Consider the following 27,065-nt stretch of genomic DNA (forward strand, 5'->3'; position numbering starts at 1 on the left):
GTTTAGTGGGAACAAGCATGCAAAGTTTCAGCTTCATTTATCCAATGATGTCTGAGGACGATGCACAATGGATGCCAGACAAACAGAAAATGACATAAGCTCACTTGACTTTTAGTGAGGTGAGTAGTATAGGTAATGATGGTTCTGCCGCAACTCCACTAGAGCTGGATTTATATACCTATACTGCTGCTACAGGTGGCATTTTTTATGCCAAAATGATCATGAGATTCAATGATAGTCATGAGATTAAGTTAAATTGGCTCTAGCTCACCACCACCTGGAGTCAATCAATGCTTTTATTAGTACAAAAATGATGATGTGATTCAACAAAAGTCGTTTTAAAAGAAATATCAATATTAATTAATAATGGATAAAATTTACTATAGCCCACGAGGATATTGGAAAGGTGTAGGAGCAATAAAAAAAATTGCCACCGCGGCTAAGGTATCTAAAGATGTAGCCAAGGATTGGTTAAAGAAACAAGCGATGTGGCAAATATATTTACCGGCACCGCGTTATATACCGAGGAAGAAGTTTGATATTTTTACAACGAATGAAGTTCATCAGGCTGACCTCTTGTTTCTTCCCCACGATAAGGTAAAACGCAAAACGTATAAATACGCTTGAACAGTAGTGGATGTGGCTAGTCGATACAAAGACGCAGAGCCATTAACCTCGAAAGATTCAACAGAAGTAGCTAATGCACTGAGTCGCATATATAAACGCGGACCGCTAAAATGGCCTGAGCGATTTCAAGTAGATCCCGGTCGCGAGTTTATGGGATCGGTAACTAAACTGTTAACAAAGCACGATGTCGAAATCAGGCGTGGTGAAAGAGAGGCCCACCGCAGTCAAGCTATCGTCGAAAGATTTAACAGGACATTAGCGGAACGTTTGTTTGGCTATCAGTATGGGATCGAAATGAAATCCGAGCGATTGAGATCAACCGAATGGGTGACACGATTATCAGCCGTTGTATCAGCGCTGAATAATGAAGTAACAAGATTAATTGGTAAGAAACCATCCGATGCTATTAAAATGAAATCCGCGACTTCCGAATCTTCAGCACCGATGAGAGGCAAAAACGAAAAATTCTGGATAGAGTAAGGGTAAGATATTTATACCAGCCCGGTGAACTCGAAGGAGGCCTACGTCGCGCAACAGATCCCATTTGGTCTCTTAAGACATATTACATTAGACGATTGGTTACGAAAGGAGAGCCTATTCTTTATTATCTTCAAGATGGACTGGGTAGGGCATTTGTACAAGAAGAGTTGTTCATAGTTCCCGACGGTACGGTATTACCGCCATAACCATAAGCATAGGTAGTTACACCATCATTATCAATCCATCTCTTTGTATCTCAGGGGGATAATGATGTCTTGTTCATTCTTAATCCATATATCCTATGATTGTAACTTCTTAAAGAGTTCATCTTGTGTTTGAACGATCTACCGTTGAATAATGATTCTTTATACTGTTCGTGTTTGATATGCTTTTTAACCACATACTTCTTAACGCCCTTAGCTTTTCTTATCTCTCCATTATCTGACTTCTTTATAGAATACATCTTAGGTCTTAATCCTACATACTCCGCCATAGGAGTCCCAGCACATTCATCCTTCATCTTACCTAATACCTTTTTATTTACTACGCTGGGCAGTGGATTATCTTTAGGGTAATCGCTCGTGTCGTACATATCTATTTTTTCTGCCATATCTTTTATACACATCCTCGGTTTGTATTTCCATCAACAAAGAATCTGTGTCGGTATATAACACCTCGCATCTATCGCCGTATTGCTTCTTAAGTTCGTTGTAATAAAAGTCATACATTAAGTGTTTTGACAAGCCGAGAATACTCATACCGACGTACACCGGTCTGTTGAATTTTATATTACTCTTCTGCATATGCAACGCGGCTCAGTCGTTATCGAATATCTTGCTTCTGTTAAAAGCCGGACTGGCTATAAGTTTCCTGAGTCTTTCTTCCTCATTAGATCTGACTAATTTAACATCAACACGCTTCCTTAGATTCTCCATAGTTTTACCAAATACTGAGTTATTCATGAGCTTATACAGATTCTTTTTGAAATCGCTGGTAGCTATCTTTCTTAAATCTGTGTTCAACCTTATATAGGGCTCCATCCAAGGACTTTGATCAAACTTTAGAACTCTGTGTATTTTCTTAGTGTCATACCTAACGATAGATATAACTGGAGATTTCTGTAGTGAACTATATATTTTGTCTTATCCATCAAATTTGGTACGAGTTTTTCTACGTTAGCACCTACTATTACTCATCAAGGAGCGTTGATATTCCGACATCCAATCTTTATTAACAATTAATCTTTTGGGAGCTAGCGGATAACTGTTATGGTCTTAATGTAACGAACTTGGATATTCCAAGTCAACTTCTAGTATGTACCCTTTATTCGCATCATTATTATGGATATCATTCACATTGACATCTTCGACCCACTCAAAACCACCCATGGGTAAATGTTGACTCATAGCCCATCCGTACAAATTGTTAGCGTCGAGATATAATATGTGCGTGTCGGGTTTACTCGGATAGTATCCTTCCACTTATTTATTACAATGATCTCTTACGGAATCCCCATCCAGGGGTTTATTACAAACATGACAACTCGTTGACTGGGCCCTCCAATCATCCCTCGTCATACACATGGGTTTCTTACACGATAATTTTTCCCTGATTATTCTCTCTTCATTTTGTAGATATTCTAGGAACTTTCCCACTGCATCGGGACCTCTGTAAATCACGTGAGTGTTTGTTTTTCCATCACACCTTACAACTATATATCCAAACCCACAAGGAATATGTTCTTGAGTTTTGTACGTAAAACTATCTTGATTATCTTGATTGCTACGGTTGGCATTTTCTATGGGTTTGATAAGAGCTTCGAAGTCAGCGTAAATTACGTACGATACTGGCATTTGATTACAATAATGTTCAAATTTTAATATATTTTTCCCCTCTTTAGGCATATTGATCCTGATAGCGGTCTGTCCAACACCTCTGCAGTCTTCTTTATGCTCTTCTAATAGATCTTGTCTGCTGTACCCATGAAGGCATCTTTCACAGAAATATTTCTTTCTAGCATGTTTTGTTTGATCGTATAATAGCCTGTTTAAACTCTTTATCCACGTATAATGATATTTTCCATCTTTTTCGATCAGAAATGAATTGATTCTGGGGATATGTTCCGGAGCGGAGCTTATCCTGTGTACAACAATTCCTTTAGAATGTCCGAAAACATTTACAGCTAAATTATTTTGCTTTTCCACCTTATCAATTTGTGATATTGGTGTAGGTTCGTCTATACCATTGAAGTTGAGTCCATCGTTTTGGGGATAGCTAAAAGGTCTTTTGGCAATTTTAGAATCTACGGGGAACAATGCAGATCTTATCATCATTCTTAAACAGTCATCCTATTTAATTTTTACATTAATTATGGCTTTTTTCTTCTTATAATACGGGGGTAAATCTATATGAGATCCACCTTTGAAGGGCATATAATTTGCTATATCTAAATATAAAGTATCGATTTTATCCACACCCAAACCTGAACCTCTATTAGTCCAGCGTTCTAAAGTTTCCTGTATCCTGTGAATTGATGTATCTAATGATGCGTTTATAGTATCGGATTCGGTTATAACTTCTTGATTGCTACGGAAATATGGTTCGGTATATTCGGTGCTATCGTCTTTGTTACTTTTACTCAATAACATTTTATCGTCAGCTGGTATTTTATACTATGTAAATCATCTAACTCCTCGTTAATTTTACTCGATATGATGGGCTTAATATCGTTAACATCCATGTTGGAATTAATATCCATCTTCCAACCTCTTAGATATTTACCAACGCCGGCGGATGTGGGTACAAATATTAATTCTTGTTGATTATTCTCAACATCATTATCAACATCATTAGGTTGATTATTATCTAGTAAAGCGATCAATTCAGCTTTTCTCATTCAAGAATAACCTCTCAGCCCACTGTTTCTCGCTTGAGCTTTGAGTTCTCTAACAGTCTGGGGTTTGTTGTATTCCAAACCGAGTAAGGTAATCAATTCAGCTTTTTTCATTCGAGAATATCCATGTAGACCACGATGCTTTGCCATAGCCTTCAACTCTCTGACAAAAACCATTGTGGTTGAATGGTATATGCAAAATGAGACAAATGTCTAATTGGTTGTTTTTCATATATCTAAATACGTATTCTCCCCAACATATTCCTCTCATTGATGTAATCTCTCTTCCTAGCATAAATAATCTGGTTCCTGACCCTATCAGCACCGTGTTTCTTACATAAACAATAACGACCTTTGACCCCTATCCCGCACACAGAACACGTATAATTTATGTTTCCGCGCCTGATGTAATAATTGTGTATACCGCAGTAAATTTCAACACAGCGTCGGTTACATAGATTTTTTTCCCCATGAGTGTGCATCTGCAATGATTCATGGTTTATACATTTATCATATCATTTGTCTAAATGCAAATCACATCTACACTATTGATTAGGCAGTCAGCCAACGCTATTTATAGATTAGCTGTCACTCTGACTCCCCTAACTAGGTCATGGTATAGCTGAAAATCAATACAGCAGTCAATCCCAACATGATAAATTTTACCTCACGGTTCTTTTGTTCCTCTGACAGTGTATAAAACTGACTCATTGTTGGTCTCTGTATTGGGTCAAGTTTTTTCCCATAAACGAGGTAGTATTCGTGCATGGCAGATTCGACATCCGTAAACGTTTGAATTGAATGTCCTTCCTTACGCATTTCTTCATGCATAAAATGTAATCTCTTCATTCTCTGCCGCGTATATTGTGACTGGGCTGCTTGGAGTTGTTCTAAAGCATTGTTATGTCGTTTACACTCCTCTTCAACTTCTTTAGCGTTTGATTCCCTCATACTAGAAAATAAAAAATTACTCCCCGAAAAAGCTAGAGCATTAACAATAGCTCCACCGACCATCATCGCAATTGTTGCCATAGTATATGAACATAAAATATTCAAATGTTTAATTAATTACTTCATTATGTCTTCCGGGATAAGTCCTTGTTTGATGAGCATATCCTTCCTTGCCATAGCCAATCCAATATCCAGAACCATCATACCTATATCAAATCCATTAAAATCTAGCTTGGGAGGTGTGGCTTTAGTAATCATTTTAGCTGGCCAAGCCGGTGACCACCGTTGAATGATACGTTGCGTTTACCAACATTTTACCGTCTGTAACTGGAGTAGTCATGCTTCTTATAGCATTATATGGGGACTAACCTCTAATTGAACTTGTTGTTGCATTGGGGGTGACGTTTTCTCTTCTCCGGTTTTATAAAAGAACCATACAGCCGCTATACCGGCAACTCCTACTAGTGCCCATGTTTTAATCGGATTAATATTTGAATTATTTATTAATTTCGCTTTCCTCGCGAATCCTCCCTTCCTCCCAGCTGCTATTTTCAAAGGATTCTTTGTCACTCTGGCTTTTAGTATTTTCTCTCTCACATGTGGTTGTTCCTCATTCACTCGTTCTGCAATCTGTTGTGGTGATACGCTAGCATTCCTTGGCTATATAGTTGATTAGGAGCGCCCTCGATAGTCAATTCTACTATTGTAATCTTGGGATTGTAGAACTTCTCGGTATTTCTTTTAAACGCATCGAAGGGGTCCTCGTACGACATTAAAATACCCTTCAACGACCTCGTGGGGACGTTTAGATTGATATTCCACATCGTATCTTTTTTGTCCCTCGTGATCTTTCGGTGTTGCAGCACGCGATCGTACAAAATGGCTAAACTTCCGGTATAATGGTTACGAATTTGTGTGGCTAATTCGGGATCCGTTATCACATCGCACTCCAGCGAGATATTGTCAATGGAATAGCTAGCATCTTCAGCAGCTCTGATTACTCTACCGTAGTCATTAAAAGTGAGTTCGTATTCTAACCTATCGCCTAGGGATGCTTGATAAAAGGGCATGTGGGAATCTAGTAATTCAAAGTCTAGGGGAACATAGAATCGGTTACCTAATGCGTCGGCAACGGCCTTATCTTTTACGACGGTACTATCACCATTATCAGCGCCCACGCGCAGTCTCAATGTGTTCCGATTACAAATACCTTGGTACTGTAAGTTTTCCCGCTCTTTATCCGTTCTCCAGAGATCCATGTAATAATAGTATACATCGCTGTCGTCGATACTCAAAACTTCATTACCGCTAATTTTAATGGCGATTTTCTTAACGATAGCACGACCTATGTTCTGAACGGGCTCCCTGTTAACGTCGGTAGAAGTCAAACTAATCGTAAATGCTAGTCGGACAGTTCCCGGAACTAACACATCGTGTGCGCCGAGATTACGAAAGCGAACCAGAGGCGTTTGATTCTGATCGATGGTACTAGGGTTATTAGTTATAGTAACAGACTGGCGAATTGCTTTGACCCCTAATGGATCTCGAAGTCTACGTTGTGGGTTTAACTTGCATCCGTATTGCAAAGACATTGTTATATTGAAAACATGTACCCTATGTTTAATATAAAAATGGTTGATTTTGATCTAGATACCTTTGATTACTTTGTTAACCAGAATCCAATCGAAGATACTGATTCAACCAGCTTTATGAATCTTAACGATGAACTTTTGAACCCAACCGTAAATGATGAACTTTTGAAACCAGCCGTTGATGATTATTACGATACCTTTAAAGATGATAGTCCTATTGGTCGTGACTATTCAAAGTTTGAGATAGATAGTAAAGGAATATTGCGACTGCGTGGCGAACCGGGTATTGATCTTATGCATTTTCGTACTCGTAAGCCCCTAGCCTTGTCTACGATAGCCGTTAAACACGGTATCGACACTGTTCGTGATAAATTAGGTTTTGTGGACTACTACCGACGAGGAAAACTTCCCGCGAAGACTACTTAGGTTCTTAGGACTGTGCGTAATAAACTCGGTAACAACAAAGATAATTTGGAAGCTTCCTCCATGGTGGCCTTGGACGGACTCGGAGAAATCTTGGATACCTATTACGATAATTCCACGTTACAGGTACCATCCTCGGAGTTTAGTATTAGGGAATTACGAGGTCTTGACAAGGCAATGCGAACAATGTGGGGAGAACTCATGAATAATACGGCCAAGATATCCGAAATCGACAAGCATATAGCTTATGAGAAAACAAAACTTGAACAGGCGGGCGATGAGTTCAGTAGACGCCGCGTAGCGGAAAGATTGCGTAATTTAGAAGACGAAAGATCAGCCCGCCTCGAAGCAACTTCCAGTAATAGAAAGGCACTTCGTTCGCAAATCAGTCGAATTCGAGAAACTATCGATCAAGTCCTCAAAGATGACACTACTATAACCAGGGTATTTTGGAAAAAGGGGTTTTTAATATTTACTTAAAATGTAGTTTACTAAATTAAGTTTTTGGGTAGAAATATGGATGCATATGAGAGAAGTGACCGTACAGGGTGAGGGAATAACCCCCAGGGTTATTGAGTGATAGAGATAACTTTTCGTTGGTCTGAGGAAATTGGTAGAATACGGTCCTGCAATAAAGATGTCAGAAGAGAGACAGATGGATAGAACGGGATTGTTAGATTAGTGGTGATCAAGTATTTCTGAATACTACTGCTTGATTGGAATGTCTAAATAACAGGATTGGGTATCTTTTCGGTGCCTTCCAGTCTGGCAGAGGTAGTCGAGGGTATTTGATTTGGTTATGTGAGTATGTCCAAGTTGACCAATGACCCTAAAGAGGTAATCAAAGTGGTTAGTCAAGAAGGGCTTTATGGTAAAGCTAATTACTATGGAAATTGGGGAATGACCATTATGACTCATTTCTCATGATGTCAAATGTGATTTTGGAGGGAGGAGCTAAAATTATCATCGATAGTATTTTGTTAGTTGTCCGAGAGTGGTGCGGGGAGTCGGGAGCATACAGCTGAACGGAAAGGTTCACTGTGGTTTTGGGATCCCGAGTCAGAAAAGAAGTAGAGTTAAACGTTCATCAGAAAAACCATAAGGCTCTTCAACGCATCATCTAGGTATGTGTTGTACTTATGTAATTCAGGCAACAACAAGAACTTATCTGAGGACCATGTGTGTATATTTATGATTAATTCTATCATAAATAAAAAGGACTGGAGCAAACCATCTGACTTGTGATTTTGAGAGAGCTACATCATCCATAGAACCAAGGAGTTGTTGATATGTGTAAGTGACCAAAGGTAGAAGGGTAAAGTACCCGGAACCTAAGATTACACTACACTGGCCGATAAAATTTAAACATTGTTCAGAGAACAGGGAATAACAATTGCCAGTATTTTAACCGCGTTGGGATTTATTATATCGACTTTGACTCTCGCGTTAACCGGTGGCACAGGTGGTACAGGTGGTAGTACACCGCCTATGTCGGATGGTATAAAAGAGTGGATAAGAAAGCATTTAAAAGCATTAGGTTCAGCACTGGGAAAGCTCGCTGAGAAAGCACTTCCCGGTATAATAGGGAGTGTTGTTTCCTGGCTATTGAAATTATTAGCTAAGACCACCACTTGGCTTAGTCAAAACTTGTGGGCACTGATCGTAGCAATTGCAGGGCTGTTGTACGTATCCGCTAAGAACTATTTATCCAAATCAGTTCACTAACAAAATCATGAGTAAACCAATCGCGACTCCACCTAATACAAGCACTGTTTTTTCATCGATATGTTGTTGATTTTTAGCCGCAATATGAGGTGGCACTTGTGGTTGCGCGTCAGTAGATGGTTGAGCGATAGTTGGTGTTTGCGACTTGACTATTCCCTTTTCACCCGTGATTGTTTGCGTTAATATCTGAATTTATACCTGGTTTTTGTTGATCGGTAACAATAACAATTTTATTATCATAACCGATCACTTGACCGATCTTAAGTTCCATATTACTCGGAGACATGTATAGTCCAGGCGCATAAACATAGTCCACTTTGGATTGAGCGTACTGTAATACATCTTGAAAACGTTTTATAGACGATGGTATGTCAACTGGTGAATTAATGGCGTCCTCCACGTTTGCGACAAACTGATTTTGCGCATCGAGCGCCGTCCCAGAACCGATAATGGACGTTCGTGTTTGCGATTGTGCACCGAGAATTGCCCATACATAAGTTCTTATCGATTCATTAAATCTTACAAATCCTGGGTTAGTAAGATTATTTTCCGTTTTATCATTAAGAAATTCCTTCCAAGTGTTTGCGGTATCGTTCATTTGTATAAATTTTGTAACAATATTAATTAAACCACTCTTAAAACTCATAATATCCCCTCTCCAATCGTTACTATAAAGTTCCCAGCCTTTATACCATTTTTGTGTTTTTTATGATAATCAAATATTCTTGAGTTAAGTTTGCTGGTACGCAACAACTTAGGATAATCAACTGGAAATTTATTAAGTACTTTATATACATAATCGCTTTCTTCTTTGACGGATATTTCCCCTGTGTAAGGAACACCTAGGCCATGGTTTGCTCCTTTAATACGCCAATCTTTACTCATAGAAATATTAAATTCCTGACAAATACGCTCCTACGCGGACCTATCATGATTATTATTTGTGGAATTCCACGCTCGATCATGCGGTAACGGAGCAGTAATTTCTTTAAGTATACATCTAATCTGATAGTACACGTGAAATGTTATAACGGACTTATTCAATTCAAGCCCTGGGGAATAAAGAGATACGCCACATCCCGTTGTGGCACACCATATGGCAAAGTTTAACTGATTCTGCCAAAATTGCATCAGATTGTGGAACCAATCGTGCACCATTTTATCGCTAGTTGCCATGACCCTGTAATTTTTAAAGATATCGGGGAATTTAACGAAATTTCAGCACCAGAGGCAGTTACTATAATCGATTGATTAGTAATGTATCTCGATTTCATATTTAAGTTATGATATAGTATCATTGTATATTTAATATGTATGTTACACTCCCGGGAATAACAAATGGTCAGTCTATTGAACTGCTTCATACTATCGATAACTCGGATGGACAACTCGAAGTCGCTCTATGCGATATAACGTATTACCCGCTGTGGACTGATATAAATGCTGCGAAAGGTAATAATAAGATATGGTTATTAAATGAAAGAGGTGGTATTAATATACCTGATGGGTATTACAGTGTATGCTCACTCAATGATGAAATTTTTAAGCCTAATGGAATTAGTATCACACAAAATGAGTCGAATGGGACAGTGAAAATCAACACTGGATAAAAAGGTGTACGGATTTTAGAGAACTTATCTGCTACACTTGGATTTACACGCAGACTTTTATCAATATTAAGGTCAACATTTGATGGAAATACATTGCCCGATTTAGTTTCCTATAAAGAGTTGTGCATCCATCTTGATCAAATCAGTACGACAGATAATATTCAACTAGAAAGTCCTTCAACTCTGCTCAGATCTATTCCAGTGAAAAATGAAAAATATAATAGCGGTAGAACGGAATCTTTCTCATCATTACAATATAAAAAATTAAAGCGGGGTATTATTTCAGACCTCAAAATTTCTATATTAGATGTAAAACACCAACCTGTACATATAGGATACTTAAGTGTAACACTCCATATTATAAATAATGGTTGATGCATCAGGCCCTGGAACGCTCAGAAAATGTAATACAATTGCGCTTTCCGATCTCGGAGACACAGAAGGATTCGGTAAACCCGGTACCAATGGTAAGTTATACGCTTTACACTTACACGATAATGTATACAAGCGGAAAGAAGTTACATTCCCGGGTAATCTAGAAGATTTAAGCAATGTCGATGTTAGTAGACTCCTTAAAAACACTTCGTACAATATCATTCTCAACGGTGAGAATAAATGGACTATGGTCGAAGCAAACATCGAGTGGCTACTGAATATCGTCATTACCCCACCTTATGTGATGCTGGGTAAGGGACATAATTTAACTAAGATAATAAATAGTGGTATCGTACTCGCGCCCTATATCCCGTCAAAACGAAAAAGTGTGTTAGTCAATCCCCTGCCAGAAAACCCAGGTCATATGTTATATAGTCGTCCGGCCTTACAAAATGTTAGTTTAAATTTGGTTACAGAATTCGATGATATTAAAGTTAACTTGAGTGCAATACCTAATATTTCTACTCTTATTATTGAAGTCTTGTTCGGAGATGTACCGGTAGATGCCTTCGAAATATTACCAGGTCTATCGTTAAATGGCTCAAGAAACACGAGCGTCAACGTTGCAGTATTATTCATGTCGGAGCATCACCCGTTGCAACCCTCGAGGGGGGTCCAAATTATTAAAAGTGGTAGTATTTCTCTTACTAAGATATTCTTGCCGTATAATATACAATTGATAAGGTTGATGTATACTCTCAAAACATTTAAGCAAGACCAATTAAAGACTATTATATATTCGTAATATACACTATGAATTTATATCCAGCGCTCGATGAAGCAATTGAAAAGATGGAAACTGTTGATGGATTTCGATTACATCAAATAAGCGACATAAAACATCGAATAGAGAAGGATAGGGAGTTGAGACTTGGATTGTATAAAAAGTATCGCAGAGCCGTGAATGCTCTGGACGAAGTTGACACTGCGCTTGTAGCAGCTGGCATGGGACTCGGTGTAGCTGGTGTCGGTTTACTATCAACTATAATCGCCGCGCCTATCGTGCTCGGCATGGAAATAGCCGCTGGAGTCTCGGGACTGGCAGGAATAGCGATAAAATTCATTTCTCGTAGGTTACAAAAGAAAGCATTAAAACTCAATAGTATTCGGATACTCGCCGAAGCAAAGGTGAACAGCATTGAGGATCACATTTCGACAGCAATTGTCGATTGTAAGATATCTGAGGATGAGTTTCGTTTAGTGCTGTCGAAACTCACCAAATACAACGCAATGAAGCAGGAGATTCGATCAAAATCTCGTAAGACCAATGGTATTAGCGAAGACGAGAAAAAAAAGTTCATAGATCAGGGGAGGCAACAAGCGCGTCAATTATTCCGTGCCAAAACCAAAGAACTGGTTGGAGATTAAAAATAGATTGCTTACTATCGTTTGATCACATTTAGACAAATGCTTACATAAATATATATAATAATGGAGATCGAAAAAGCTATTAAATGGAGAGAATTACCACAAGGTTTTTATTATATCAGTGATGTCAAACCAACCAAATACGGTTATCAATTGTTTCTTATCAATTAACAAGAAGAGTGTAGTTGTATAGTCTGGTCTCCTAGTAAAATGAACGAAGAACTTAATAAAAATGTTGAATATCGCTTTATTGATAAAAATAATAAAGAATATTTTTATTACCATTTAGCATTTAGGCTCATCTAAAGCAATGATTGGCCCCAGGTATTGGTGAGCTAGAGCCAATTTAACTTAATCTCATGACTATCATTGAATCTCATAATCATTTTGGCATAAAAAATGCCACCTGTAGTAGCAGTATAGGTATATAAATCCAGCTCCAGTGGGGTTGCGGCAGAACCATTATTACCTATACTACTAGGTGAGTTAATATAAGTGACACACGGTATCGCAACTATTCATACTCACTCTCTGCACAAGCTGTAGAAGATTGGTATTTTTCAATTTTGCCTGTAGAAATGATTCTGCACCCTCTGGAGGACCAATAGGTGTGTCTTCATCAAATGTCTTGAAAATTGTGTAGATTGTCCTCTTTTGTCTCCCTATACACACAAAACACCAAGTGGTATGATACTTATCTGAAATGCAAATTCTAAATGAGTTGTATCATGGGCAAAGAAACCTATGTTTGGCAATGTTTAATAATGCTCAAAACCATAAATGTTAGGAATCTTTAATAGTAGTTATACATAGAATATACTTAAATACATGATTAAAATAGAATATGCATATCCTGGTTGTTAAATAATATATAACAAGCATGAAATACTCACATCCCCCGCCAATATGACATGTCGGGTGTGTGCAATGCATTAGCTCTTGTGAACTATGTTCACTGATCCTTTTAATTAAGAAATATAGTATGTTTTTCAAGATCTGCTCCGGAAACGAGGACTACCGCCATTTTCAGTCTAAATCAAAGTCGTTGCCATGGAAACTCAAAAACTATTGTTTTTAAAAATTCCCAAACTATCAAAAGGCACCAGTTCACCACTAGATCTATCTATGTGCCAAGTTTGGCGAAGAAATATGGTACGGTTTTCAAGATATGCTCCGGGAACGACGACTACCACTATTTTCAGTCTAAATCAAAGTCGTTGGGATGGAAACTCGAAATATAACTTCTTTAAATATCCCAAACTATCAAAAGGCACCAGTTCACCACTAGATCTATCTATGTGCCAAGTTTGGTGAAGAAATATCGTACGGTTTTCAAGATCTGCTCCGGAAACAAAATGTGACGGACGGACAGACGGCCGGCCGGACGGCACCCATTTCTGTATCCCCCTTCCACTTCGTGGCGGGGGATAATAATAATAATCAAATTGCATGGTGCTTTTTCCAAGCTGAGTATCAGGCTCAAAGCGCATCATTACCCCAGTCAGTGGTTCAGTGTAATGGTGCGGTAGCCTAATGGTTAAAGCGTTAGCTCATCACACCGAAGTCCCAGGTTCAATTCCCAACATGGGTACAATGTGTGAAGCCCATTTCTGGTGTCCCCCGCCATGATTTTGCTGGAATATTGCTAAAAGCGGCATAAAACCTCACTCACTCAGTGTGCACTCAATATCATTCTCATCTCCCCAGGGAAAATACAAGCTGCCTGTGAGGTGCTAGAACTTTAAGAATCACTTCGTCATTTCATTCTACCGGGTACCCATTTACTGCTGGGTGAACAGAGGTATATTTCAAACAATGTCACCTGCCCAAAGAAACACCAACACCACATGTGTTACATGTGCTTCAGTGTGAGGCAGGACAGAACTCTCAGGAGCCAAGCTGCCGAACAGTCACCCATCCAAGGACTCTCTACAAACAATGTTGCTTACTTCACCTGATTTGTGGCCAGTGAACATTCATTGTTTCCAAGACAACTGACCCATAATATACAGAATGATGCTACAGAGCAATTGACATGAGGATTGTGAGAATACCGTATTCGACGTAATAAGCGCCCCGCTCTAATAAGCGCCCCGCTCTAACAAGCGCCCACGGCGATATTTGTTAATATATTGGCTAGTGAACAATCCCAGTTAGCACCCCTTCCGATTGATCAATGTACATAAGACTTATTTTTTCGTGTATAATACGCACTTGTGTGTTATATGCACCATTAATTATGGGCAATTAAATTCTGGAAAAATATATCTGTCGTATATAAACATTTCAGGCTGTCAGCATAAACCGCGCAATTTAACTTTCAACTCTGTGTTTTTTCACCAAAATACTATTCTAATAAGAGCCCCCTATTTCTAATTTTGAGAGCGCCCTGGGCGCTTATTACATCGAATACGGTATGCGGGAAATACCCACCTGTGCCTTAAATGGACTGCCCGACATTCCCCATGTCAGGTTATATTGAGGGAGTCGTCATTAGTAAAATTTGTGTAAATATCATTAAAGCTTGTACATTTTATCATCATCCTTAAAGAGGATGTACATAATGTTGATATCTCATGTAAGAACTAAACAATTTGTGGAAGTTTTTTTTATCGTACAATAAAACACTCCAGGTTGAATAAAGAATAAAGGATAAGTTAAAATTACATGAAATTGCCACTAATTGTATCCCTGCTTCCAAAAATGACCACTCATACAATCCAGTCCCATGGTGGACCAACGAAATAATAAAGGCTAGAAAACAAAGAAAAAAGGCTCTCAATCAATCTAAGAGAGACTGCATGTTCTAAATTACCTTTAGTTAAACAACTCAGAAATAATACTAAACAAAATATCATGGCAGCAAATCACTGGTAAACCTTTGTCATACCTTAAAAATTGTCAAAGAAACTATTAGAACACAGTGGAGCAAATATAAAGCCATGAAAGGTAATTCCAAAAAATCTATTTACCATGCCACTTCCTACTTACAGTAATCAGCTTCCGCGTCATGAGCTTACCTATTGTTAACAGGCTAGGCAGTGTTTGTAATGATAGGTGTGTGCTGATGTCCAGTGTGCTCTGTAGCATCATTCTGTATTGTTTGCAGTGCCTGCAGTGTGGTAGGACATGTTCTGGTGTTTCTGTTTGGTTGCAGTGTGTGCATTTGCCCGTTGAGTGTTTCTTTAATTTTGTTGGTGGTTGTTTAGTCTTGTGTGGCCTGTTTGTAATTTGGCTTTTGTGAGTGGCTTTTGGAGCATCTGTTTTAGTTTATTTGGGTTGAAGAATGCACTAGCTACTGACAATGCCTCATCAGTGACATTACTTCAGAGTCCACCTAGATACAGAGGCTCGTATTGACAACATTATCATCTATTTGATGAGAGGGACAATCATTTGTGAGAGGATCACATGCAAAATTGACTGCAAATCTGTCCCAGTGAAAAATTGCTCAGGCACCATTCAAAATTAAAGTAAAACTGCAAATTTGTAAAATTGATTAGATCAGTACACACATTTCAGTTCTAATAATTATTGCACATATTTTATGTTCATTTAACATATATGTTTATATAATCTGTCCTGTAAACTCATTTATCCTTGAAATTGTTAATTTCCTACTCCTTCGAGAGTATTATTTGGCAGTATTTAATGTAGTTTATTTATTATGACTATTGTAGCAGTAGACTGAGGCGCTCATAAAATTATTGAATACAGTCCAAACTCTGTCCCAACTCTTGACACCCTTCATTACCCTCCACAGAGACCTCTGCCTTGAGGATCTTCCCTTGACAGTATTCAACTCATGGAAAACTATGTTCTTTGAGACACTTCGAGGTAGTATTTTCGATAGGTCGTGTGAGACGAGCACAATACCAACCTAAAACTATGGTTCAAAAGTAGACTTATCCTCTTCAGTTAAAATACAGGTGAAAATCACTATCTAGTTGACCAGCAGATTTACGAAAACTAAAGATACAATCTTAATACAGTGTGAAAACTATGAAATTGGAAATTTTAGTATAAATTGTATATTTATATACTTATCCTATCTCACACTTTGCATTTCTCCCTTCTTCTTCGATCCTATGTGAGAAAAAGCTTAAATCATGTTTCCAGCTTCCTGAAATAAAACTAGCAACCCAAGCCCCCCTGCATCTCCATGGTTACGTCCAAAAGCTAGGTCAGTTACGTGCCTCTCGTGCACGCAGTGCCTGCTTGAACTGACCACGTGTGCACCTCTACCAATTCATTCTCTTTCAGAGCTTTATTAGGCTAGAGTAATGAGATGCGGGGATGGTCAGGTGGGCCTATCGCATGTGAGATATATTTATATACTTATCCTAAAATTTCCAAATTTTTAAACTTATCTTATCTCACACTTTGCATTTTATCCCACGGTTGGATGGTGGACCGCAGATACGACAACCGTGAGATATGCACGAGGAAGCGAACCAAAACCAAAACGAGAAGAGGAACGATCGACAATATCCCACAGCAATGGACCTTCGAACCAAAACCCTACATCACAGATACCTGAGGCAGAGGTGAGCGGAATAAAGGTTTATTCTGTATATACAAATGTAACCCACAAGGATTACATAGTATTAACAGTTTATGTTCTGGGGCGAGACAGTTGTTGTGCCAACACCAACGAACCAAACTTGTTGAGCCCTTGTACGATTGTGACTGAATGTATATAGCGGCCGCACGGATTTGTCACTTCTTAAATTAAGACTAATAGGTCTCTACAGATGAGCCAATTCACCCTCCAAAAGGGACTCGATCTGAGAAAAAATTGAACATAAAAAATACATAAAAAAAAAAAAAAGGTGTATTGCTTTATTCTGTATTTACAATTGGAACCCGCAAGGATTACAAAGTATAGCAGTTTATTATCTGTGTGAACTGGGGCGAGACAGTTGTTGTGCCAACACCAACGGACCCAACTTGTGGAGCCCTTGTACATCTGTGACTGAAATGTATACTCTCTCAGAATGATGGCGCGGAGCCAGAAGGATAGCGTCGTATGAGAAATTTCCGATGTTGACGCAGTTGACAATGGGATGAAAAGTCTCTTCCGGGAACGTCTGTGGAGGCGAGACACATCAAGGTATAATCGAAGCACCCGAACCGGGCACAAGGAGAGGTCTACATGGTCGTTTGATCCCAAAATAGCCGAGAGCGAGGGAATGGTAACTAGCCGGTCCTGTTGCCCGGGAAGTTGGTTCTTTGCCACGAAATCCCAACGAAGCCCCAGGAACGCTTTGCCACTTCCAGGTCTGTCAGTGACATCCAAAGCATGAATTTCGCTAACCCTTGCAGCTGTGGCCAAAGCTAACAAAAAAACGGTCTTCAGCTTAACTGTCTCGAAATCCTTCTGCGTCAGTGGTTAGTAATCCCCCGAAACCAGGTGTTGAAGAATAACGTTTAGGTCCCACAAAGGGGGCCGAACACGAGCACCTTGGTCGGCTAATTTGTAGGAACGGATGAGCGATTGTAGCTCCGTAACCGTGGACACCCGAAGTTTTCGAGTCGGATGCAGGTGATGTAAGTATTCGACAATCTGTTGAAGTGAAGCCGAGGTAGGAGTGGAAATATCACGAGCGTGACAATAAGTCTCAAAAGTCGTCCACTTGTTGTCATAAAGGCACCTGGTGGAAGCACGATGGGCAGCAGCGATGGTCTTCGCTACCCGCTGGGAGTAACCTTTTGCTACGAGGGATTTCTGCAGATGCGCCAATTGCAAAGATGGAGCGTTGTAAGAAACTGATGGAGCCACCGAGAGTCCGGTTGAATGAGGAGGTGATCGGTGGCTGCTACCTTCTGTAGGACCCGGGGAAGGAGCCCTGTCGGGGGGAAAGGCGTAGGCATTGAGACCTTCCCACGAGATCCCCAACGTGTCGTGCTCCCAAGCCCGAGGGTCGGGGATGGGAGATACGAATCGGGATAGTTGAGCACTGAAGCAGGTGGAAAAGAGGTCAATAAAGTTGGCAAATCCATTTGAACGATTGTGGATGAAGAGACCACTCGGTTGGTGATGGTCTGTCTGGTCGGGACAGGGAGTGCTATGATGTTGGATATGCCTGGAATGTGCCGAGCATGGACATGTATGTTGAGGGAGTCGATGAGATGAAAGAACTTGAGAGCAAGTGAGAGTAGGGACATCGACCTTGTGAATCCAAACCTGTTGATGGACCACACTATCCCCACATTGTTGGACTGGATCATGAGGGAGGAGGACCAGAGGATGTTCGACCAATGTAAAATCGCGAGAATTGCTGCCTTGAACTCGAGATTATTGATGCGAAGGCAACGAGGGCAACGTTGGACCACCGCCCTGCTACTTGCCGATCTTGAAAATGTGCTCCCCAACCAACGGCTGAAGCGTTGACAAACAGATGGAAAGTCAAGGAGACCCCGTCGCAAACATTCGACGCGACCAGCCACCATTGAAGATGAGGGTGCAGATTGAGCGATAGAGAGATCGGTGTGTGACAATCGTTGATCCTATAAAGGGCGAGAGAAAACATTGAAAAGGTCTCAAATGAAATCAACGCAGTACAGTGAGCGCCTGCACCGATGTTAGGAACCCCAGGGGTCGTTGCCATTGGCGCAGTTGAAGCGGCTGTTTGAGTGCTAACGGTACGAGACATTGAATCTTCACCCACTGGTCGTGGGTATAAACATCAGACCTTGTCGAACAAGGCTCCTACGTTGGGTAGGAATGAGTTCCGACTTATGTTCGTTGATTAGCCAGCCGAGTTTGTCTGAGCAGACAAATTGTGAAGGCCAGTTGCAGACAAAGGAAATCGGCCTCTGCTTGAACTTGAATGCAGTCGTCTAGATAAGAATCAAACACGATCCCGCGAAGATGTAGGAACTTCAAGATGGGTCGGGTCAGGCGGGTAAAAAGCCGAAGAAATTCCAAACGGGAGCACCTTCCATTGGTAATGGTGGTCTTGAAAAACAAACCGGAGGAAGTGACGGTGTTCCCGAAGCGTCTTGGAGATTGAGACTGACCATATAATCGCCGGGATGAAGGAGCATACGAAGGACGTCATGCGAAAATGTGTTGGGGTTTCGAGGTACGTAGCGTTGAAAGTCTTCATGTTGAAAATGAGCCGTTGTTTTAAACTGTCCTTTTTGGGGACAAGAAAAATGGGGGGATAAAACCCAGGAGTCTTCCGCCTACAGGTGTGGCTGTAACAGGAACGGCTGGTGGCGGAAGTTCCCAGCCGTGCCTATTTGAAAAGGAGTCAAATTCCTGCCAAGCCTCCCCCTTGGGAAGGTTCGCCGGCGCCCCTGGGTCCAGTAAAGGAGACTGATTGACCCGAGGAGGGCTTCAAGCCCTGTTGACCTCTTCGAACTCTGCCGTGCCGTCGAAAGGGATTAGGCCGGGAAGATATAAGCTCACATAAATCCCGCTGGGCAGGAACGAATTGGGGAAATAGGGGATCATTTTTCTGTTGATCCTCCAATTGTCTTTTCTGACGAGGTAGAAGGTCCACCGTGACCTGAAGGCTAGAATCTCTCTGCACATCCTGTGGGACCTGTTGTATCGTGTCAACAAATAAGGAGCAGGAAGACAAGGGTTGTTGATACAATTTGGCCTTAAATTGGTCATCCCAGGAAGAATGTTGCAGCACATCATGGCGACGAAGAGTCGTCATGGAGCCGGCGTGCTGAGTGAGGAGTTTAAAAATCTGCACAAGCTTGTCCTGTGTAAGGTTGATTAATCCCTGAGTAAAGGCCTCTTCCTGGGAATGAATGGAGAGAGAGAGACGGGGAGTGTGTCCATGGCTGATAAAATAGTAGACACGAGTGGGAGTGTACGGCAGACTGTGGTATCCAAGTGCGTTAGGTCCCGATCTTCAACCACGTAAGACGAGGTTGAGTGCTTCTGAGACAGAGTAGAAACATCACTGTCAATCTCGGGGGAGACGACCGTAGTAGACATGCCATGAGCGTCTGTGTCTTCAAGGATGAAGTGGGGGATATGGAGTAAGACCGGTCTGGGAGGGAGCATGATCACGGACGAATTAGCCGATGGAACTGCGAATCCGGAGAACCTATTCGCAGCCGAAGTCGTCCGCTTTAACTGCAATTTATCAGCTATCCAATGCATGACTGATTCTGGGTCCGCTGGTTCAAAACTCCCATCAAAGGGATCGTCAAGAACGCCTGATAGATGTGAACTGTCAGTTGGTTGAGCCTGGATACTGGGATCGCCCGAAGTAGAAGACGAACCACCCGATCCGGGAGGGGTCAAGCGGGAGGCAACCGAAACCAGAACAGGATCAGTAGGTTGAGGAGTCGATGAAGGATCCGAAAGGTGAAGGAGGACAGTGGATATTGCTTTTACAAGAGAGTCAAACGAGGGGGAGGGGGACAGAGCAAGCCGAATCCAATAGCAGGATTTTGAATGGACTGAAGCAATCGGTCACTGGTATAACGAGGGCGGGACGCGGGACCCGGGTAGGTTGGAGGGACCAAGCGCACATCAACTTGCATATCTTCTTGTGGAGTGGTAGACAGGTTTCGAGTGGACAAATCTTCTGTAAGGAAGCTGTCTGAGAGGGTGTTTTCTGTGACAGAAATTACAGGAATGTCTTTAAGGCGTGATGAGCTGGTACTAGCTTTGGAATCCCCTGCTTTGGAACGACGATCAGTAATACGACGACGACAACGTTGCAGGTAAACTTTTAAGTTAGTTAAGGAATGACATTCCGCACATCGGGAACCCAGGCTGCACGACAGTCGCAACATAATGAGTGGGGATCCGACGGGGAATAGGTACGTCTGCATTCTTTACAAGCAGGACGTTGATTGTCCTTCTTTCCCATATTATTTAGGATACTCAAACAACTTGGCGAAGGACAACAATTCTGTGATCTGTCAAACATGTCGCCACACGGTGGCGATGAGAAAGAGAATGAACTGGTAGAGGCGCACACGTGGAAAGTTCAAGCAGTAATCGACCTAGCTTTTGGACGTAACCATGGAAATGCAGGGGAGCTTGGGTGGCTATTTTTATTTTCAGAAGCTGGAAACATGATTCAAGCACGTTCCCACATAGGATCGAAGAAGAAGGGAGAAATGCTACCAGTGCTAATAAGATGTTAAATACCTACCAGTGCCAATAAGATGTTAAATACCTACCAGTGCTAATAAGATGTTAAATACCTACCAGTGCTAATAAGATGTTAAATACCTACCAGTGCTAATAAGATGTTAAATACCTACCAGTGCTAATAAGATGTTAAATACCTACCAGTGCTAATAAGATGTTAAATACCTACCAGTGCTAATAAGATGTTAAATACCTACCAGTGCTAATAAGATGTTAAATACCTACCAGTGCTAATAAGATGTTAAATACCTACCAGTGCCAATAAGATGAGGTGGCAGGTGTTCAAGGCCTTTTTGTGCACTTCTATTCATCACTTTATCTGGGCGATAGAGGTACTCAACTGGTGTATCAATGCGAGAAAAAATCATGGGTGGCATAAACAGTGGCACATCTCTTGACAGAAACTCCTCTCTTCCTGTTAAACCTGTCAGATGAAGATCTGGAAGTAGATTCCTGCAGCTGCCATCTCCTCTTCTCTCCACAGGCAGATACTGATAGTCAGCCATTGCTGTAACGTCAAATCACCATGTATCAGCAGGGCAAAAAAGGTGTACACAGATTATTGGCTAATTCACATATCCTGAAATTATAGGTGGCCAAGTACAATGTACCGGTAAGGGCATAACATTAGGGACCTTATTAAGAAAAGTCCAGGAAGTGGCAGACAGTTGTCCATGCATAGTTACTGACTGCCTTTTTTAGGTGGGATTTATTCAGAGAAATAGCATCATGGTACTGTGGCTCACCAGGAACAGTCTAAGTGAGCTGAATTGTAAGTAGACTAAAATATCTAGCCATCAATTAAGGTGGTCTGTTAACTGGCCTCTGAGCAAGTCCAGATCAATCCCCCAATGATTCCAGTCAAAGTCATGTTAAACAGACAATCAAAACTTGGGTTCTCTCTTACTGATAGTGTTTGTGTTTGTTCTTTGAATCACTCAGCAATATTCCAGCTATATGATAGCAGCCTGTAAATAATGAAGTCTGGACCAGACAATCCATTTATAAACAAGCATGAAATACTCATATCCCCCGTCAATATTACATGTCCGTTGGTGTGCAATGCATTAGCTCCTATGAACTATGTTCACTGGACCTTTTTGTAAATGGCCTAATGGCAGCACTAAAAAGGTTATTACTGGTGTTGTTTTCCCATCTGCAGTTTATGATAGAATACGTAGCTGTATTTGTAATGAGTTGTGTTATGACTTAAACCATAATCAGAGAAGTAAGGGAGAAGTACAGCACCAATCATCTAATGATCTGAGTAGTAGACTGGTGTCTGGAATGCTACAGCACTGGCACGATCAGTAAACAACAAGTCCAGCGTAGCTCCAAGACAGTGAGTTGGAGAGTAAATGAGTTGAGTCATTTTCCGCACATTAAAGAAATCTTCAAGTTTCAGTTTTTCACGCAACTCACAGTTGAAAGGACATGTTCACATTCATGCTGCTTTGAGAGATCCTGAAGTTTCAGCATGAAATCAGTAAGTGAATGTGACAACCGTGTCCATGACACTTTTGAAGGAACATACACACAAGAACACAGAACTTGCCAACAAGAAAGGAAATGTATTCAATACTGCGAGATGACATTACATCACATAGCTGGACACTGTTCTTGAGACTTGTTGAAACATACACAGCAATATCATGTGTAGTGTCTCCTGGATAGACTTGAAATCCTGGCAGGTCTCTTTCACTGTAGTCTTTGATGTGTGTTTCTGTGAAACACAAAAGATCATGAACACCAATAAACTTACACTGCGAGGAAGGAGGCTGGTTCTGGTGCCCCTGTTCATGTTACCAGTACCCACTGCGAGGAAGGAGGCTGGTTCTGGTGCCCCTGTTCATGTTACTGGTACACACTGTTAGGAAGGAGGCTGGTTCAGGTGCCCCTGTTCATGTTACCGGTACCCACTGTTAGGAAGGAGGCTGGTTCAGGTGCCCCTGTTCATGTTACCGGTACCCACTGTTAGGAAGGAGGCTGGTTCAGGTGCCCCTGTTCATGTTACCGGTACCCACTGTTAGGAAGGAGGCTGGTTCAGGTGCCCCTGTTCATGTTACCGGTACCCACTGTGAGAAAGGAGGCTGTTTGAGTGCCCCTGTTCATGTTACCGGTACCCACTGTTAGGAAGGAGGCTGGTTCAGGTGCCCCTGTTCATGTTACCGGTACCCACTGTGAGAAAGGAGGCTGTTTGAGTGCCCCTGTTCATGTTACCGGTACCCACTGTTAGGAAGTAGGCTGGTTCAGGTACCCCTGTTCATGTTACCGGTACCCACTGTGAGGAAGTAGGCTGGTTCTGGTGCCCCTGTTCATGTTACCGGTACCCACTGTGAGAAAGGAGGCTGGTTCAGGTGCCCCTGTTCATGTTACCGCTACCCACTGTTAGGAAGTAGGCTGGTTCAGGTGCCACTGTTTATGTTTCCAGTACCCACTGTGAGGAAGAAGGCTGGTTCGGGTGCCACTGTTCATGTTACCGGTACCCACTGTTAGGAAGTAGGCTGGTTCTGGTACCCCTGTTCATGTTACCGGTACCCACTGTTAGGAAGTAGGCTGTTTGGGTGCCACATTTCATGTTACCAGTACCCACTGTTAGGAAGTAGGCTGTTTGGGTGCCACATTTCATGTTACCAGTACCCACTGTTAGGAAGTAGGCTGGTTCTGGTACCCCTGTTCATGTTACCAGTACCCACTGTGAGGAAGAAGGCTGGTTCTGGTGCCACAGTTCATGTTACCGGTACCCACTGTGAGGAAGAAGGCTGGTTCTGGTGCCCCTGTTCATGTTACCGGTACCCACTGTGAGGAAGTAGGCTGTTTGGGTGCCACAGTTCATGTTACCAGTACCCACTGTTAGGAAGTAGGCTGGTTCTGGTGCCCCTGTTCATGTTACCGCTACCCACTAAGAGGAAGAAGGCTGGTTCAGGTGCCACTGTTTATGTTTCCAGTACCCACTGTGAGGAAGAAGGCTGGTTCGGGTGCCACTGTTCATGATACCACCATGCACTACGATGAAGTAGGCTGGTTTGGGTGCCACTTGTAAATTGTGTTTTCACAATAATTCACCATATACCTTGTCCAAGTTCCTTTATCAAGTGGTATACATCTCAATTAGGTCATTATGGTAACGGTTCTCAGACAACCAGGGAAACTCGAAAAATGATTTCATTACAAATCCCAAATTATCAAAAGGCACCAGTTTACAACTACACTTATCTATGAGCCAAGTTTGATGAGTGAGTGTGTGTGTATGGTTTTATGCTGCTTTTAACAATATTCCAGCAATATCACGGATGGGGACACCAGAAATGGGCTTCACACATTGTTTCTACGTCGGGAATCGAACCCGGGTCTTCTGCGTGACGAGCTGACGCATTAACCACGAGGCTACCAGACTGCCCCCGCCAAGCTTGATGAAGAAATATTGTACGGTTTTCAAGATCTGCTCTGGAAACGAGGAGTACCGCCATTTTCAGTCTAAGTCAAAGTCGTTACCATGGAAACTCAAAAAATAATTTTATTGAAAATCCCAAACTATCAAAAGGCACCAGTTTACAACTACACCTATTTATGTGCCAAGTTTGGTGAAGAAATATTTACGTTTTTCAAGATCTGCTCCGGAAATCAGCACTACCGCCATTTTCAGTCTAAGTCAAAGTTGTTACCAGGGAAACTCGAAAAATAATTTTTTTTAAAAATCGCAAACGATCAAAAGGCATCGGTTCACCGCTGTGAACGGACTGACGGCACCCATTCCTATATCCCCCTTCCACTTCGTGGCAGGGAATAATAATATGGGTAATGTTCCATGTTGTCGGAGTACATGGTACACAATCAACCAGGTTACCAAGGCTGACCACCTGATCTGTTAAGTTGCCTCTCATGATCTGCAATGTACACAATAGAGCCTAACTAACACTAACACTAACTAAACACTTAAACACCAATCCACAATATCAAGGCATGATGACACACACAGTAAACCAAGGCACAGAGCCTGACAAACCTATTTCAGTTGATGTGCAACATTTTATTGTAGTGTTCTCACCAAAACATCAGCACTGTGTCAATTCAATGCTATGAACAAACTACATTATGACCCTACACATTCATCAAGTTTTGCCCTTTGGCTTTTTAAATTTTTATTTTTTATCAGTTTTCACTAAAATAGTATCATTGTAATGTTACATTTTTTACCAACATGGACTAGTCATAATCCCATTGTCTACTCAACTATCAGTGCCTCTGATTTTAGACATGTAGCACCTGAGAAGAAGATTGTTAAAGATTTGGTTTACATTAAATAACATAGTACAAACTGTATTTTTCCTCAATTCTGATTTGCTTATGTGGAATCCAAATTGAATGTTATTTTTCAATACTTCAAAAAGACTTACGATCCAGATCTATATTTTCAAAACAAATACATCATACTGTGCCTTAGTGCACAAACATGCAACATTTCAAACAGTACCTGAAGATAGTATAGGGATTGCCCATGAATTGGACTGCCATAAAACAACAAGAGCCCCCGTCAATAAATCAATTAAACAAAGTTCAAAGGACAAATTTTATTGTGATAAGAGCTTTTACCACCCTACAGTATATGTTTGCTTGTTATCATATCCTCTGAATAGCCCTCTACTTTGTTGCTCAGTCTGACCTTGGTCTGTAATATATACACAGACAAAAAAGTATCGCAACAACCCTATTAGATTATACTGCTGGTGTTAGATTTTATGTGCTCGCAATATTACGTGTGTAAACCAATGGTGTCTCAGTGTTCTTTGTAGAGCAAATATTGAACAATAAGAAAATGTTGGAATGAAATTGTCGGTAAAGATAGTAATGTGTTTATGTTGAGTTACCAAAAAGACCAAAAAAATGGAAAATACCCAGTGCGAAAAACTATGGCTAGAACAGGTCTATCTGAATTCATAGTCAATTTCCATTCATGTCATCCTCGGAAAGTTCATGGAGTTTGCAAAACTGTGAAAAATGTCAGTATCTGGTGTAACCTCCTCCAGTTTGAATCACCTGTTCAACCCTCGTCCTCATTGACCTAATGACTCGTCTGATCTGTTCCTGTGTGAGAATCCTGGTGTAGTGCCTGTTCCGATTTATCAACATTCTGCACTGGTGGCTCCGTCTGACGGATTTTACGTCCAAGAATGTCCCAGATATGTTAGATGGGATTGAGGTCTGGGCTTCTGGCTGTCAAGGATGACCCTGTCAAGGATTTCTGTTTGGTATCGTTGGCCATTAAGGTTGCCTCTCACTGTTACCAGTGGCAGCTTGCAGGTATATGACAAGCAACCCCAGATCATAACAGAGCTGCCGCCAAATGGAACTTGTTCCGGAATGTTCCGCTCAGCATATGCCATCTTATTACGTCGCCAAACACATGCTCTACCATCTGACATGAACAACAGAAAGCGACTCTCGTCAGACCAATGGATTTTCCGCCATGACGCAATATTCCAGTGATTACATGTTCGACAAGTAGTATAGGTAATAGGGGTTCTGCCGCAACCCCACTGGAGCTGGATTTATATACCTATACTGCTACTACAGGTGGCATTTTTTATGTGTAAATGACTATGCGATTCAATGATAGTCATGAGTTGTATTAACCCCCTGGATGCCAGAGGGACATATATGTCCTTCTTCTACAACCCTCACTTTGAAGTCGAATAAAATTCAAAATACATCACCCACTCAACTACACTTTACAGTTTTGAATAAGGTGGGAAATTCCCTGTTCTGTGATATCATCCACTGGCATTTTAGGCCAAGCAAAAGTACTGAACATGACCTCTGAAAATTAG

At 41.1% G+C, this 27,065-nt stretch overlaps 1 protein-coding gene across 1 annotated transcript in view; it reads right to left on the minus strand.

Moving 5' to 3' along the window:
• The window catches only part of LOC139472992 (general transcription factor 3C polypeptide 5-like), a 125,297-nt gene that overhangs the window by 84,786 nt on the left and 13,446 nt on the right, over positions 1–27,065 (minus strand). The window contains exons 3-4 of the mRNA XM_071255490.1: positions 21,491–21,745; positions 12,633–12,766 (exon numbers count right to left, since the gene is read on the minus strand). Coding sequence (XP_071111591.1) covers positions 12,633–12,766; positions 21,491–21,745 — 389 coding nt within the window. The remainder of the gene's footprint in view (positions 1–12,632; positions 12,767–21,490; positions 21,746–27,065) is intronic.

The sequence above is a fragment of the Haliotis cracherodii genome, unplaced genomic scaffold, assembly GCF_022045235.1.
Source record: "Haliotis cracherodii isolate W230 unplaced genomic scaffold, xgHalCrac1.p SCAF_26, whole genome shotgun sequence".
Lineage (NCBI taxonomy): Eukaryota > Metazoa > Mollusca > Gastropoda > Lepetellida > Haliotidae > Haliotis > Haliotis cracherodii.